The sequence below is a fragment of the Mustela nivalis genome (assembly GCF_964662115.1).
Source record: "Mustela nivalis genome assembly, chromosome: 2".
In the NCBI taxonomy this organism is placed as follows: Eukaryota; Metazoa; Chordata; class Mammalia; order Carnivora; family Mustelidae; genus Mustela; species Mustela nivalis.
In genome coordinates, this window is record NC_139021.1 from 161518954 (window position 1) to 161535646 (window position 16693).

Genomic DNA, 16693 nt, shown 5'->3' on the forward strand with positions numbered 1-16693 from the left:
AAGTAGGCAGAGAGGCAGGCAGTGGGGGGAGGGAAACAGGCTCCCCACTGAGCAGAGAGCCAGATATGGGGCTCCATCCCAGGACCCTGGGATCATGACCTGAGCAGAAGGCAGAGGCTTTAACCCACTGAGCCACCTAGGGCGCCCCAAAAGTGCGTGTTTAAAAAGAAAATCCTGGGGCGCCTGGGTGGCTCAGTGGGTTAAGCCGCTGCCTTCGGCTCGGGTCATGATCTCAGGGTCCTGGGATCGAGTCCCACATCGGGCTCTCTGCTCAGCGGGGGGCCTGCTTCCCTTCCTCTCTCTCTGTGATCTCTTCCCTTCCTCTCTCCTACTGTGATCTCTCTCTGTCAAATAAATAAATAAAATCTTTAAAAAAAAAAAAAAAAAGAAAATCCCGACTGGCTCTGTCAGGAGAGTAGTGCCACTCTCAATCACGGGGTTGTGAGTTTGAGACCCATGTTGGGGGTAGAGTTTACTTAAAAACAGACCAAAAAAACCCCAAACAAACAAAAACAACAACAAAACGTTAAAAAAAGAAAAGAAAATTATGTTATAAAATGAGAAATATTGCCCCTAGATCGCTTATCTTGCAGCATAAAAGTTAAAAGTTGGTTTACCTTTAGGTAAGAAACTACTGAAAAAAATGACTTGGGAGGTAAAAACTAGTCGAGTCAGATGCAGTCATCTCTTGGGAGAATGTACTTTTTCGAATTTGAACACGACAGAGGTGCGAAGGATTGTGAGATTATGCTGGGCAAATGAGAGACATGCAGGACCATGGAAGAGTGGTGAGCCCAGAACCGCTTAGACAGGACTCTCAGATCTGGAGCCGGGCGCAGCGTGCTTATCTGTGCTGCCTGCTACAGGACAGCAACAGGGAGCCACTTGGCTCCCAGAGCTCCTTTCTGGCCTCAGCCCCACTTCAGAGGGCCCCTGTGACAGTATTTATCTAGTCCTCAGTCAGCCAGCAGCCACAGGAGAGAAATGTCAGTGAAATTAAGCAAAGGTCCGCAGCAAATCTGGTAAGAACCACAAGGGAGACTTCTGACTTCAACTTAATGTACATGTTCTCTGGTCAGATCTTATTATTTTTTTTTTTTCCCCAAGATTTTATCTTTAAGTCACCTCTACACCCTATGTGGGTCTCAAACCCATAACCCTGAGACCTAGGGTCACTGGCTCTACTGACTGAACCAGCCAGGAACTGGGGTTTTTCTGTCTGCCTAGGGGATAAAGGGACGAAATCTGCTGCCTGTCCTCTTGTTGCCAGGCCTCTGCAGAAGGTTCCAGTGCACACTGACACGGGCTTAGACACTGTAGGAGCCCTACAGTGGTGTTGCCAGCCTGCCAGGGCCAGATGGCTGCGCTGCCATCCCATCTCATTCTGTAGAGGTGGCTTTGTGGGGAGAGTCTCCAGGGACACCCCTGGGGGGCAGAAAAAGCCATTGCCCGAGCCCACACCCTAAGCGTCAGTGCTATCTTTTAGAATATTGTATTCTGGTACAAACAGAAAAAAAAAAATCAGAGGACTATTCCTATATAAGGCTGTGTGAGGGAAATGTGGGTTGGGTTTGGTTTGGTTTTTTAAGTAAGCTTTACACCCAGTGTGGGGCTTGAACTCACAACCCCAAGATCAAGAGTCACATGCCCCACCGACTTAGCCAGCCAGGTGTCCTGGGGCTTTTTCTTCTTTTTAAAAAAATGGTCTTAACTCATTCTGACAAGAGACACATGGAAATAACTTGAATTCTAACCACAAATTTATAATTACAAAGCAGGTTGTAAAAAAATACATGTAGCATTGGTAATGGAAAAAATAATTCAAAGTTATTCAGGAATAGAGAATAAATGAGCAACCATCTGTTCTCACTTAGTAACAATTCACCTTAAAATTATTCCTCAGATAAGGGCACCTAGGTGGCTCAGTGGGTTAAGCCTCTGCCTTCGGCTCGGGTCATGATCCCAGGGTCCTGGGATCGAGTCCCGTATTGGGCTCTCTGCTCGGCAGGGAGCCTGCTTCTTCCTCTCTCTCTTTCAGCCTGCCTCTCTGCCTATTTATGATCTCTGTCTGTCAAATAAATAAATAAAATCTTTAAAAAAAAAATTATTCCTCAGATAAATTTTTTATTGAGAAAGAAGTATTCTTTTTATTTCAAAGAAGTATATGTTCATCTTAGAAAAATTAGAAATGGGGGTGCCTGAGTGGCTCAGTTGGTTAAGCATCTGCCTTCGGCTAAGGTCATGATCCCAAAGTCCTGGGATCAAGTCCCTCCTTGAACTCACTGCTCAGCAGGGAGCCTGCTTCTCTCTCTTTCTGTAAAGTAAAATAAAATGAAATGAAATAAAATAAAATAAAATAAAATAAAATAAAATGAAATGCAGATTAGCAAAAAAAAAAAAAAAAGGGGGATCTGGTACCAGAAACTTTACTGTTCTGTCTTCCGGGAGTAGCCCCATGATTAACTTCCTAACCATCCCTCTAGATGTTTATATATGCTCTTTTTTTTTTTTTATAAGAAAAAAAAGTAGGGGGGCGCCTGGGTGGCTCAGTGGGTTAAGCCGCTGCCTTCAGCTCAGGTCATGGTCTCAGAGTCCTGGGATCGAGTCCCGCATCGGGCTCTCTGCTCAGCGGAGAGCCTGCTTCCCTCTCTCTCTCTCTGCCTGCCTCTCCATCTACTTGTGATTTCTCTTTGTCAAATAAATAAATAAAATCTTAAAAAAAAAAAAGTAGGATTATATTTTATACTGTTTTGTAATTTGCTTTTTTCATTCTAATACTAGAGACATCTTTATATGTCAGAAGTAGTATTCTGTGAATATATTTTAATGATTCATGTCATTCCCAGAGGAATTTCAAAACCTATCCAGAAATTTATTATTGTTATTATTTTTAAAGATTTTATTTATTTAATTGACAGAGACAGCGAGAGAGGGAACACAAGCAGGGGCAGTGGGAGAGCAGGAAGCAGTCTTCCTGCTCAGCCGGGAGCCGATATGGGGCTCGATCCCAGGACCCTGAGATCATGACCTGAGCCAAAGGCAGAGGCTTAATACACTGAGGCACCCAGGCGCCTCTAGTCATAGGTATTTTTAAGTTTGATTTAGTTTGTTTCCAGTTTTATAATTTGAAGGCAGAACCTGAAATTTTTTATAATCCCACTATTTAAAGATAAGTCACTATTTTTTGTGTTTTTCCTTCCAGTCTCTTCCATATGTATATATATGTATTTTTTTAAAAGCAAAATTGCTCATTGATTTAAGAAAATTTTAAAGGATTTTCTGCTTACAATTGAAGATTGGAGTAGGGGTCTTATATTGGGGTCTGTCAAGATTCTCTGAGTATGATCCAAGAACACAGTGGGAAATGAGAAAAAAATAGTCTGCCTGTAGAAGAGAGGGCTGTGGGCCTTCTCCCCTGTTCCCTTACCTACCCCTCTCTGGAGCAAGAAGAAAGAGGGGCAGCCTGCTAATGGCCCTGAGTCTAATGAAATCACAGCCCAAAGGGAGGTGGGAGTGTTATTTGCAACTCTAGGAGATGGAATTGTACCAGATTATATCAAGAGCGAAGGAAGTCATTTACACTCTCTAGGGAAGAGATGGACCTGAGGCAATTAGAATTTTTCCACCTGTAACTTGAGTGACTCTTGGGTTATACCAGTGTACGTGGTAGAGAAGAACCCATAATCTTTTTGGTGATAACAAGAGAACCCTAAGAATTCCTTTATCAGGAGAACCCACGAGGCCCCTTGTAGTTGCTAATCTCCTGGGATTTTGAGGGGCCCTTTGCTTTTGGTGAGCAGCCTGGTAGCAGCAGGAAGCGAGGCTGGGAGCTGGCCTTAAGGTCTTGAGCAGGGCTTGGGGGAGGGGTGGGAGATGGGTAACCAGAAAGCCAGAATCATTTTCTCAGAGATCCCTTAAGAGAGGACGAAGATGTCCTAAAAGGTGAGCATATTTAATGCTCGCCAAACCCGAAACCTAGGTTCAGTGGCGTTGGGAAGGGGGGCCTCCTGCCCTCTCCCATCCCATCTTTCACTCGGGCACGAACATTTCTAGAAACTGAACACGGGTTCCAAATGTGGCTTCACCCAGGGAGGCCTGACATTGCCAGCTTCGACCAGGTGGGCGCCGGCCGGGGACTGCTGTGTTGGGAAAGCCGCTGCTCTGGCTGGTGCTCACGGCGCCTGTGTGCCTCTCTGCCCTTGCCTCCCTGCCCCCAGGGTTCTGGCTGGTGTGGACCATCATCATCATCCTGAGCTGCTGCTGCGTGTGCCACCACCGCCGAGCCAAGCATCGCCTTCAGGCCCAGCAGCGGCAGCATGAAATCAACCTGATTGCCTACCGGGAAGCCCACAATTACTCAGCGCTGCCATTTTATTTCAGTATGTATACCCAAAGCCGCCAGACCGTGGGCCCCGCTGGGCCCCTTCGCCCAGCGTAGTGCGGAGTCGCGCCGGTCGGGAGTCAAGGGGCGCTCACCTGTAGCACAGAGGAGCTGGTGCTGTGGGGCGGGGCAGCCTGAAGCCATTGGGCTGTTCCAGCCCCACCCTGGCTGGGTTCTGACCATTCCTTAAGGCAGGTGGTCAGATGGTGTACCATGTGAGTGAACCAAGATTTAGATGCCTGTGGCCTGAAATTTTCCCATTTTACTTAGCGCCCTGTGACATCCCTGAGCAAAAGCTGCCATGAAAGGGGCAGGAATTGGGGGTGGGTAATGCTGGCATGTCCCGAGAACTGAGAAACTTCAGTGACTCCCTGAAGGACACTCACCGGACTTCCCTGAGGGTTCCTTACACATGACCCTCACAGGGTCCAGGGAGGTCCATCTTGTCCTAAAACCATTCTGCCATGTGTTCTACAGAATAAAGTGCTCACAGGTCTGGAATTCCACATCTAGAAGGGTTTTAAGTGTTTAGCTCAGTGCCTGGCATATAGTAAGTGCTCAATAAATGCTAGCAGTTCTTATAACCAGACCATGTGTGCCCTGAGACATTCAGCACATTCAAAAGATAACTTACCTGGAAGGCTGATAATAAGCCTTGGCAGGCCCCTCACCCTTCACTGGTAACCCACTGGCTTCTAATCTGAGTCAGGATGAAGTTAGGTTTGTCTTTCCAGACCATCTCCAGCCACACTCAAGTGAGGGACGGAACACATTTCCAACCTCCCAGAAAAAGGGCCTTTTCATGGCCCATACATCTGGAAAGCGGGAGGGGGGGGGTGGGGGGCAAGAAAAAGGCGGTCATGGAGTCTTAAATTAGGATCCCTAACCCTGAGGCCTATGGGACGCAGGCAGAGGACACAGTTTGAGCGAGAAACACGAGACTCCGGGGCATGTGGAAACGGATACGCTCTGGGCAGAAATGATCTCCTGGCCACCCCCCATTTGCCTAACCCTCTGCCTTACCTCCAGACGGGCAGAAGTCTTGCCTGTGAAGCAGCTTCAGGGGCTCTCGGATTTCATGGAGCTAGATTAGGTCACTCCCAGTCTGTCCCTCTTTCTGCACAAAATTGCCACACCCCTGTGCCCTGCCCATGAGCAAGAGCTGGGGCCAGCCCCTGCTCCCCCGTGGGTGTACTGGGGGTGGGAAGAGACATATGTTGAGTGCGAGCTTTGCAGGCTGTTCTCGAACAATTGCCAGTGCAGTAATTTCTCCTCCCTGCCTCCCCGTTTTAGGGTTTTTGCCAAACTATTTACTACCTCCTTATGAGGAAGTGGTGAACCGACCTCCGACTCCTCCCCCACCGTACAGTGCCTTCCAGCTACAGCAGCAGCAGCTGCCCGCACAGTGTGGCCCCCCAGGCGGCAGCCCCCCAGGCGCCGATCCCACCAGGGGCCCCCAGGGGGCGCAGAGCAGCCCCTTGTCTGGGCCCAGCAGAAGCAGCACCAGACCTCCGAGCATCGCTGACCCTGAGCCCTCTGACGTGCCCGCCAGCACAGCAGCCACCAAAGCCCCTGGAATGGAGCCCAGTGGCTCTGTGGCCGGCCTGGGGGAGCTGGACCCTGAGGCCTTCCTGGACAAAGATTCCGACTGTAAGGAGGAGCTGCTGAGAGATTACAGCTCAGAGCAGGGCGGCGGCCTCCCAGATAGCAAAGACAAGACGCCCGGCAGACATCGCCGCTTCACGGGTGACTCGGGCATTGAGGTATGTGTGTGCAGCCGAGGCCACCACGACGACGATCTCAAGGAGTTCAACACACTCATTGACGATGCTCTGGATGGGCCCCTGGACTTCTGCGACAGCTGCCATGTGCGGCCCCCCGGTGACGAGGAGGAAGGCCTCTGCCAGCCCTCCGAGGAGCAGGCCCGAGAGCCCGGGCACCCCCACCTGCCACGGCCCCCCGCGTGCCTGCTGCTGAATACCATCAATGAGCAGGACTCCCCGAACTCGCAGAGCAGCAGCTCCCCCAGCTAGAGCAGGCCCGGCCCGTGCCGGAGAACTTGGCAAAGCAACCAGGGTAGGGGAGCAGCAGGAGAGAAGCATTAAATGACTTTCAGAGAAAGTGGTGCCGCCACTGCATTCTTCGCCCCCTCCCCGCCGGTCCTGCGTTTTCCCGCACCTCCAGGTACCGCTTGGGAAGCGGAGGCCTCTCCGCCCACAGGAGCACAGTGTCGTGGAGGGCCGACAGGGTGGCTCGTTCTCTGACTCGTTCCTCATACCCGACCCTGTCCCCTTTTCCTCTTTTCGAGTCGTATCTCGCTTCCTGCCCGGGTCAGAGAGATGTGTGTTTCCGAGGCCCCGACGGAGGAGGCTGAGACTGTGCCCTGAGGTGACTCTTAGTGGTGGAGTGGATTTGTGCTCTGGTGTTTGGTTTAAGAGAACTTCTCTGTGTCTCAGTCCAGGAGAGGTGGCAGGGCTCAGCCCTGGGTGAAGAAGGAAGCCCGCAGAGGCCCAGGGATTGTCACCCTTTGCTGCCAAGGTGTGCTGAGACAGAACTGGGCTAGTCCTGGGGGAGGATGAGAGCAGACAGGCAGTTAACAAGGTTGGTAGGAGGCCTACTGCTCCCTCAAATCCCTGGTCATGAGGTCGATGTACCACAGTGCATTCATGAGGGCCCTTCCCAGCAGGTTCTGGCTGGCACAGCCTGGTTCAGGGTGAAACATTCTATCACCTTCTTTTTAGTTTTTCCTTAAACAACAATAACAACAGTAACAGCAACAGCAAGCTGAAAACAAGGACTTGACCAGCGGGCCGGCAAGAATTCTCTTCTGGAAAAGGGAAGTTTGTGGCTCTATCCCAAGTTGACCTTCAAAGAGCCTGGCTGCTATTGAGCCGGGAGGAGATGTTTTGTGTGCAGGCTTGGGTGGGGGCTCTCTCGGAACTTCCGTGGGAGCACAGCAGAGCCCAAGCCGTGGGGGAGCATCTGGTGTAGCTTGCCACATCTCTACCCTTCGGGCTGTGCCTGTAGGTGACCAGGGTCTTCTCCCCACCCAACACAGTCTGCAGGGCTGTGGGTCCTAAGAAAGGGCAGCCCCATGGCCTGGCTTTTACACAGTATTTTCTCTTGATTCTGAATAAGTTCTTCTGTTGTATTGTTTTTGTTTTTATTTTTAAACTGACCACTTGGGGAAAAAATGGCTTGGTTATCTGTGGCTTTCATGCCCTTCCCCTACCCTTCCGCAGCCCCCTTTTTGAGTGGGCTGGCTGATTTTTGTAGCCTCCATAAAGAGCCTGAGTGGTCCAGGTAGGAGGGCGAAGGCAGGGGTCCGGAAGGACCGCGGGATCCTTATTACTGTGGTTTGGCTTCAGATAACCAGTCGAGCTTTGATAGGAATAACCTGATGGAGAAAGCAAAGAGCTAAAACTCACATTCCCTGTCCAGTGCTGTTCATATGAAGAGTTTGGTTTTCCCCCCACTCTTGAACGATGATATTCACATTAGGCGTTGATGTTACAGTAAGAAAGGGAGAAAATATATATATATATGTACAAAAATAGACAAATCCAAGGCTGTGAGGTGAACGAGTGTCTGCGTTTGGAGTCCACAAAACCAAAATCCATGTTGAACAAAGTGAAGTCTGTGTACAATGACTTTTTGGATAACCTGTGTGTGTCTGTCTCGTGTGTGAGCCCCCAGCCCTGTTTTTTCCTGTGAATATACTTTGAACGGCAGCCATTGTGCTCGCGTCAACCACACGCTTGGAGCAGATATGGCCCTCTCAAGGTAATTTATTTTACACATTTACTGTTTACTGAACAAATGTCTGACTGTGTACTTGGGTGTATCCAGCAGCATCGTCGATGGCAGCCCCCCCGATCCCCCACCCCCACCCTGACGTCTGCCAGAGATAACTGTGCTCGGAGTAGAGGCTCTCTCTCCTCTACCCAGCCCTGCAATTTGCACATTGCTCCGTGGACACTCGGAGGCCTGTGTTCTGTTCCCCTGTAAGTGGAAATGTGCCCTGAACCTTTCTGCCTCCCTCGGCTCCTCCTGGCCCTCAGTATCAGCCCCCAACGGGGTGTTCAAAACCACTCGGCACAGAAGGCAAAGGTGGGCCTTCCGAAGCTGGATTGGATGGATCTTCAGTGACAAATCCGGGACTAGCTGTGGCCCAGCCGTTGGCCCCGGCCGGAATTGCCAGGACAGTTTGGCAGACGCCACAGTGCCACAGGGCTTACCTCTCTTTGCCAGGGCCCCGTGCACGCAAGTAAGCCGGCGTGTGGCAAGAATGGGCGGGAGTGCGTCAGCAGCCCTCGGATGCCTGGCCTTCCACCTTTAAAAAAAAATATAAAAAAAAAATAATAATAATAAGATAAAAATCCCGAACAACTCACTGAAGTCTGAGAGGGGATGAAGTTTTACCGAAATGAATCCTGCTTCAGTTAACTGATCACATGGATGAATCCTGGCCCTCTCAAGTTTCCTTCCCCGGCTGGAGTGGGGTGCGGGTCTGCGCGCTAACTGTTGGGGTCACTGCGGCCTCCTGCCCTCCAGGCATGAGAACAAGTGAACGCAGCGGCCGGAGCCAGGCTCATGTCCAGCGGTCACGCAGTCTGGCCCCTGCCAGCGGGACTCCCCTGCCAGGAGAGAGACGGAAAGAGGGAGCCGGAGGACTGGCTAGGAGGCCGGGGAGATCGGACTGAATCTGGTTTGCCCGGTGAACGAGAAGAAAGGGCTTGGTCTGGCCGAGGGTTTGGTGCTACAGTCGGAAGATTTGCAAATGCTAACACATTCCTGTGTGAGGCACATCACCATTTGTCAGTTGTTGTGAATATGTGTATTTTAAGCAATAAGATTCCGCTGGTCAGACTTTTCTGGGCAGTCTCGGTGACGCATTTCCTGTGCTGTGATTGTTCTGAAGACAGAGTGGCTGTAACCACTGTGAGAAGCCCAAATAAAATCGATCCCCAAAACGTGACTGTTTTTTTTTTCTTGCACACCTTGTTCTTTTCTCCCCGCTTCCCTCAGACTTCAGGAGTCTATGCCCCAAGATTCCTAACTGCAGGCCCTTCTCCCTTCTCCACACAGGCTGTGAGAAGGCACCTTGCAGGGGAGAGCAAGCCCCTTGGCCTGAGGGGAGCCTATGGGGCCCAGGGCACGTTGGGGGGCAGTCCTGTTGAGGCCACACTTTGTCCTGAGGGTTTGGGGAGAGGTCTCCCCAAACCCTCTCTCTGCCAAGGGTATATTTCTGAGGTTTGGAATACTTTGTAAAATCCCACAAATAGGTTAAAAATGCAAAGAAAAGCCGAAACGAGTTCTGTTAGACACCTAGAAGCTAAAATAGCATTTGAAAGAATGCAAGCACTCCGTGAGATCTTTTATTTTTACTTAATTTTAATTTAATTTAGTTTATTTTTATTTATTTATTTATTTTTTTTTGAGAGAGAGGACAAGCAGGGAGCAGAGGGAGAAGTAGGCTCCCCACTGAGCAGGGTGTCCGACACGGGACTCAATCCCAGGACGCCAAGATCATGACCTGAGCCGAAGGCAGATGCTTAACCCACTGAGCCATCCAGGCACCCTCAAAATAATAAAAATCTTTAGGGAAAAAAATAATAGAAATTTGGGGCGCCTGGGTGGCTCAGTGGGTTAAGCCGCTGCCTTCGGCTCAGGTCATGATCTCAGGGTCCTGGGATCGAGTCCCGCATCGGGCTCTCTGCTCAGCAGGGAGCCTGCTTCCTCCTCTCTCTCTCTGCCTGCCTCTCTGCCTACTTGTGATCTCTCTCTGTCAAATAAATAAATAAAATCTTTAAAAAAAAATAATAGAAATTTGGATGGGCCCTGGAATTCAATATACAAAACGTGTTATTGAGTCTCCCACTTTGTGCCCAACACTGAGCTGGGTGCTGAGGAGGATGTAAAAGTAGAGAAGACAAGGTCCGTGCCCTCTGGAAGTTGGGTTACAGGCAGGAAGACAAAGCACCCGTGTGAAATGGTCAGCAAGAGGAGGTAGATTGAGATGCAGTGAACGGTACAGATGCGGGGAATCCTGAGGAATCACAGGGCCTCGTTTGAGGGCTGTGTACCAGGCAGGGACCTGAGAACTGGTGTTTTAGGCCTTGGGAGAGCAACAGGTGTGCCAGCCTCTCCCACTGTGAGCCAGTCATTCCTTCCTAAAACTGTCCTTTTACCCCCTGCTAGAGACTGTCCTCCTAGAACTTCCAAGCAGCTATAAATCCCTGCTCTAAGAGAAGGAACAGGCTTCAACCTCTGCCCAGGAAGGGGGACACCGCCACCCAGCACAGCTGCTCCTTGGGCAAAGCGATCTGGTGTGCCTCTTGGGACCCTCCCAGTGCCCCTCCCCCAGTGGACCTCTCCCTCATGGGCCAACAGGGGATGCTGACAGCATTGCCTTCCCTAGTCCCTGGCTTTAACCAGCAGTCTGCATTGTTGCCTAAGAGCCCGGTGTAAGCCAGACAGACCCCCGTCCCCCTCTTTGACCCTGGGCCAGAAAAATTCTGGCCCCTCAGGGACTCTAGTGGGATGGTTGCTGCCTAGTTCCCTCTGACCTGTTGAGCTCCTCCAAGTAAGCCCAGGGGAACCCTATTAGCATTTAGAGACAGATCTGTTCTAAAGCCATGGGAGAGGTGCCTGGATGGCTTGGCGGTTAAGTGTCTGCCTTCGGCCCAGGTCATGATCCTAGGGTCCTGGGATCAAGCCTTGCATTGGGCTCCGTGCTCTGTGGGGAGCCTGCTTCTCCCTCTGCCTGCTGCTCTTCCTGCTCATTCTGTCAAATAAATAAATAAAACCACGGGAAAGGACTGGGGAGTACGTCATTCCTGCCTTCCTTAATCTAATGTCTGAATGGCACAAAAACAATTGTGCGATTCTTGCCAGCTGCATGCTGGAGGCTGTGCCAGTTCCCTAGATGCCTAGATCTGTGGAGCAGACCTCACCGTGCCCCTCACCGCACCCCAGGTTCCTGGGTCACCGAGTTCCTCATTTTCTATCCCCAGGTGACCGAGTTCAGGTGGAGATGACACCAGTGCTCTGAAGCACAAAACAGGATAGCTTTGATGAACAATTATTTCAAGAGGCTCCCTATTCTCCAGTTTCCTCTGTTTTCAGCCCGGTGTAGGGGTGGGTGGGGGACAGGGTTTGACTAAGAAGGAGGGGAAAGTGGGTTTGGCTGACTGTGGGCCAAACCAGCTGGAGTATCTGTCTGAACCTACCTGGAAAGGCAGTGGGTCCTGGGAGGTGTTTGGGATGTGGGCTCCTAGCCTGGAGGCATGTGACTGGCCTCACTCAGGCTGATGATTTATCAAGCACCTACCATGTACAGGCATTGGGAATGCAAATATGCCTTCGACCAAGCTCCTTTTTAGAAGAGCTAATGGTCCCAAGGGGAAGAAAGGCATGAAAACAGCTTTAGTAGCGTTTAGTACCATGAAGCCTGTGTGCCCAGGGTGCTGTGGACGAGAGCCACCTGGGGGTATAGGGTGTCCTGTCCGGAGCAGGGGCCTCTCTAAGCTGAGCTTGCCAGGTGCAGAAAGGTGTAAAGGGAATTCTAGGGAAGGTCTGGATAAATCCGTTTTGCAGATTATTGAGTATCTACTATGTGCCAGGTGCTGAAAAGCCCACAGAAGCATGGGAGGGCACAATGTCTAAGGCGGCAAGCAATTTAATCTCTGTAGATAACTGCATTCTGGGAAGTGAGCGGAGATGCGGAGTACTAAGCTGGTAATAAAAATATTTTAATTTGTCTTGATTGTTCTATTTATTGACTGCACATTATTGGGTTGTGTACAACCATCTTACCTACATCTTGTTTTGTTTTTTCATTTTAGCCTCAAAACAGCCATCTGAGGTATGGACTGCTTTATTAAAGGGGTTGAAACATTCGGAGAAGTTGACTAACTTGTCCAAGATCACACAGCACATAAGTGGTAGAGCCAGAATTTGGACACTGAACACCGAAGACCCGGTGCTCCCAAGCCACATGAAGAACTTTTGATTTCTTTTCAAAGGGGAGAGAGAACCAGAGCAAGGTAATGAGCAGGCAAGCAGCATAGTGGAAGGTGAACCAGTTTCCTCAGGGTCTTCTTTATCCCCCTTTTTGCTCCCCCTTGCTTCATCAGAAGCTTCCAGAGGCCACCCCACTGAGCTGGGCACCCCTGCCAGAGCCCCTCAGCGCTGAAATAGCACCACCCCTTGGATAGGGGATGCACATCAATGCTAACTTCCTCAGGGAGGGTGAGTCCCCCAGGAAACATTGTACAGTTCTCAGGAATTAGAAACTCCCAGTGGCTTGGAGGGGAGAAGAGGATTTGGTTTAATCTGAAGTTTCTCCTCACCCTAAGCCCGCTCCCCACCAGTATAACCTTCCTTTGCATGTCTTCTTACCAAGAAGTCTACAGAAACCCAGTCCCACTGGAAAATGTTACAAAACTCCCTCTGTGTTGGAACTGTGAGAAGTTTGTCTCTGGGCCCTCTACCCACGCCCAGCTGCCAGCATGCCCCAGCTGAGGAAGGAGGGAGGGGCAGCAGGCAGGATCATCAGGGGCTACAAGGCGGGGGAGAGGGGTTCCCAGGGGTCCTGTCCTTCAGAGGGACCTGTCTGAACAACACCTGCTTCTTCATCCTTAGAAAAGGACTTATTTTGTGGATCTGGCTGTAGGTAATGGCAGTAAAGGCAGTATTTATCGAGGCACTCAATGCATTGCATAGGTCCACATCTGACCCCCAGCAACATTCTGAGGTTGGTGGTACCCTTTCTACACACACTCAGCTACCCATAGTACAGCTGAGCAAACTGAGGTTTAAGAAGGCCTAGTAAGTTGCCTGTGCTCACTGGGTCTGTAAATGACAGCATGGGGACAACTTGCTTGCACAGCCTGACCTCTTATCTTTTTTTTTTTTTTTAAGATTTTATTTATTTATTAGAGAGCACAGAGGGAGAGTGTGAGAGAGAAGCAGGTTCCCTGCTGAGTGGGGAGGCTGATGTGGGCTTCTATCCCAAGACCCTGAGACCATGACCTGAGCCAAAGGCAAAGGCTTAAACACTGAGCCACCCAGGTGCCCCAGTGAGCTCTTATCTTCTGTAGCTCCCCTGCTTACCTGGCCTTTTCTGTTTTTCCCTGTCCCCCGAGCCTCAGATAATGGGCAGTACAGGTGGTAAGTTAGAGCTTACTCCCACCCCCCGACCCTCCCCCAAATGAGGAAATTGATTCAAGAAGCTAGCCATAGGCCTAAGATCCAGGGCCTGGACTGAGGTGGGCAGAGTTGGGGGGTGGCTGGGGACGAGAACCTGGGTCTTCCCATCTAGTCCTCCCTGACTCTCTCTCCTCCAGAGGTGGGTGTTGAAACCCAGGAGTGTGACTGGAGAAAGTTCCTCATTTTCTCCAGGGTTGATGGCCACCAGAAGGCGCCAGACCAGTCACTCAGTCTCCTCCACCCCTACTCCACACTGGGGGCACCAGGGAAGGAGTCTTTCCCTTCAGAATGGGGACTCTGGGGAGCCACCCTTCTGAGGGACAAGGACAGCCCATTTCTCCTGGGAGGCCCAGCTGTTTTGATTCACAAGAGCTGATTATTAAATTTTCAGGAATTTGGGGGCGCCTGGCTGGCCCAGTTCGTAGAGCATGTGACTCTTCATCTCCGGGCCGTGAGTTGAAGCCCCACTTTGGGCGTGGAGCCTACTTAAAATAGATAAGTAAATACTTTCCTAAATGTTCAGGAATTCTATGAGCTGTTTATTAAATAACCATTAAAAAAACTGAACTATATAAACCCACAATTGAATACATCATAATAAAAACAAAGGTCATAAATACTCAAAACCTAATCATTTCCTAATTATTTCACTACATTACTATTATCTGTGCCCTTGAGGTTATTTATATCTATGAATGGTGCAAATAATAGTATCATTAGTAATGGTATCGCATAGTCATAGTATTTATTATATAACATAATGGCAAATAGCATATAATGCTACCGAGCTTCTCTTCCCAATGCCATATTCCGGGACATCGCATTGGTGGCCTGAAATTGCTCAAAGTGGGGACTGTTTACATCATGGCAATTGGCAGACACTACAAATCATGGTTGTTCCCCAGCAGCAGCCCCAGAGAACTGGTTGTTTCATGTTTATTTACCATATATCATTGACTAAGGGCATTCTGAGGCTCCAGATGTGACTGTCGGAGTCTTGACAAACACCTTCCAGCTGTGTCAAAGGTCTGGCCTTCCTTCTGCCTAAGGGGATAGTCTGTTTATCCAATTAGCCAAGGAATTTAGAGCATTAGATTCAATCTTTTTTGTTTCTAATCTATTGCCAGGTGCCACCGTTGGGCAGGATAAGGAACATGGGAAGATTCAGTCTTGACTTCCGGAGACATAGGGGTGGGCAGTGCCTTTGGGGGACACTGTACCCATTTTGAGCCCAAGCAGGTGCTCAGGTGCCCTTGGGGTTCAGTACCAAGGAACAGAAGCCAAGTGCTACAAGAGGACAAGCACGGTGGTCTGGGGATTGTGAGATATGCCTTACAATATGGCTTACACTCTCAGACTCAAGATAGAAGGAGTTAGGTCAATGGGAAAAGGGCTTCCAGGCCCGGGGAGGGCATTGTGGGCAGGAGTCAGGGTTCAGAAGGTCATTTTCTGAAAGGACCTTCAGCTTTGTACTCTCCCGGGCCAGATACCACAGAGCCCTTTCTGCATGGACTTGGGATGGTTAACAAAGCATGTTTAGCTTCTCTTCATGCATCCTTGAAATCTTGGGTTCTCATCCCAGCCCTGATGCTCAGGAGCTGTATGACTTAGGGCAAGTCACCTCCCCTGCCCTTGTCTCAGCTGGCCCTCAGTTTTGTCATCTTCAAAACGAAAAATTAGTCTCTCATTTCCCTGCCCCTCCATGATCTGATTCAATAGTTGGAGAGAATAATCACCTCTGCTCCAGCCGATTTGCCCCGCTCTGCTTTAAACTGAGGGTGCTCTGGCTCTAGACCAGTGACCAGCTGATGGGGGCAGAGGAGCCTGGGAGAGGGAGGGGCCACCTGCAGTTAAACCCTTTCCCACCAGACCACTGCATTGTCAGCATGTCACCAGGCTGTGATGGGAGCTGGTCAGCCACGGCTGCCTACAAACTCTTCCTTGGGCTCTTTAGCAAGACCATGGGGTTACTGTCCAGTAAAGGCCAGGGCTGAACTGGGGGGGGGGGCAGTAAGGAAGTCTCTTACCACTGGATTAACAAAGCTCTTTGAAGGAAGAAGGCATGCTGTAATTGAAAACGTTGTTCCTTCTTCCTTGCAGGGGCTCCATTGATTTCTTCTGAAAACATGGCCAGACAGGGTCTCAGCCTTGCCCTGCTGGCCCTTCCAGAGCCCTCCTCCAGTCAGAAGAGAAGGACTGGGTTGAGGATCTGACCCTGGCCCAGCTGGCGCCAGACAACTGGCGTTGGAGCCTCTCTCTAGGCTAACAGGCAAGGGTCAGTTTTTCCCTGGGGGCGTCTTGGGACATCTTTCACTTGCAAACTGGCCAGTAGCCAAGGTCTGGATGCTGGTTTCAAGGTTTGGAGAAGTCTGGGAGCCATTTTCTAGTGAGGCATTTACAGACATCCTGGCGTTGTAGCGTGGGGAGCAGGGCAGAGCCAGATGCTGCAGATCCCTCTCCTGGCAGTGTTTACTCTAGGACAGCTCGAGGGAGAGGAGACCTGCTGGTCTTTGGAGACCAAGACAGAGGGAAATGTAGTGGTGGGTTGAGTCTGTGGATTATACGCCCCCCCCCCCCAACCCCAGTCCAAACCTTCCAGGTATGGGCAGGGATGCCTGTTTGGATCCAACAAGATCTTTTGCTCCATTTTCAAAATACAGACAATCCCACCATTTCTCACCATCTCCACTGCAATGGCCAAGGGGGCTGAGCCACCATGACCTCGCTCTCCTGGACCAGCACAACCACCTCTGCCCTTCCTCAGCTCTCATCCCTCTCACACCAATCTCCACTCAGCAACTAGGGTGGTCTTGAAAATACAAACCAGGGGTGCCTGGGTAGCTCAGTTGGTTGAACATTTGACTCTCGGTTTGGACTCAGGTCCTGATCTCAGGGTTGTGAGATCAAGCCCCAAGGAGGACTCTGTGGTGGGCATGGAGACTTCTCAAGAATTTTTCTCTCGCCCTCCCTCTGCTCCTCCATGTGTGTCCTTTCTCTCTCTTTCTCTCCTCTTCCCTCCCTCCCTCTCAAAAAAACAAAAAAACAAACCAGACCTTCCCACTTTCATGTTTACCAGCCCCCCCACCCCACCGCCCCATC

General features: G+C 50.4%; 2 protein-coding genes and 1 long non-coding RNA gene across 4 annotated transcripts in view; 2 read left to right on the forward strand and 1 right to left on the reverse strand.

The window, feature by feature from the left end:
- The window catches only part of WBP1L (WW domain binding protein 1 like), a 61886-nt gene extending 52532 nt beyond the window's left edge, over positions 1-9354 (forward strand). For both annotated transcript variants that reach the window (XM_082722508.1, XM_082722509.1), the window contains exons 3-4: positions 4218-4379; positions 5675-9354. In XM_082722508.1, the coding sequence (XP_082578634.1) occupies positions 4218-4379; positions 5675-6414 (902 nt within the window). In that variant the 3' untranslated portion in view covers positions 6415-9354. The remainder of the gene's footprint in view (positions 1-4217; positions 4380-5674) is intronic.
- LOC309860384 (uncharacterized protein C10orf95 homolog) overlaps positions 1-16693 on the reverse strand; it is a gene marked incomplete at its 3' end in the record, with an annotated part of 370467 nt that overhangs the window by 314064 nt on the left and 39710 nt on the right. The gene's annotated exons all lie outside the window — the stretch shown is intronic.
- LOC309860392 lies at positions 12224-16642 on the forward strand. Its single transcript, XR_014309337.1, has 2 exons — positions 12224-12429; positions 13986-16642. It is a non-coding gene; the product is annotated as an uncharacterized lncRNA (long non-coding RNA).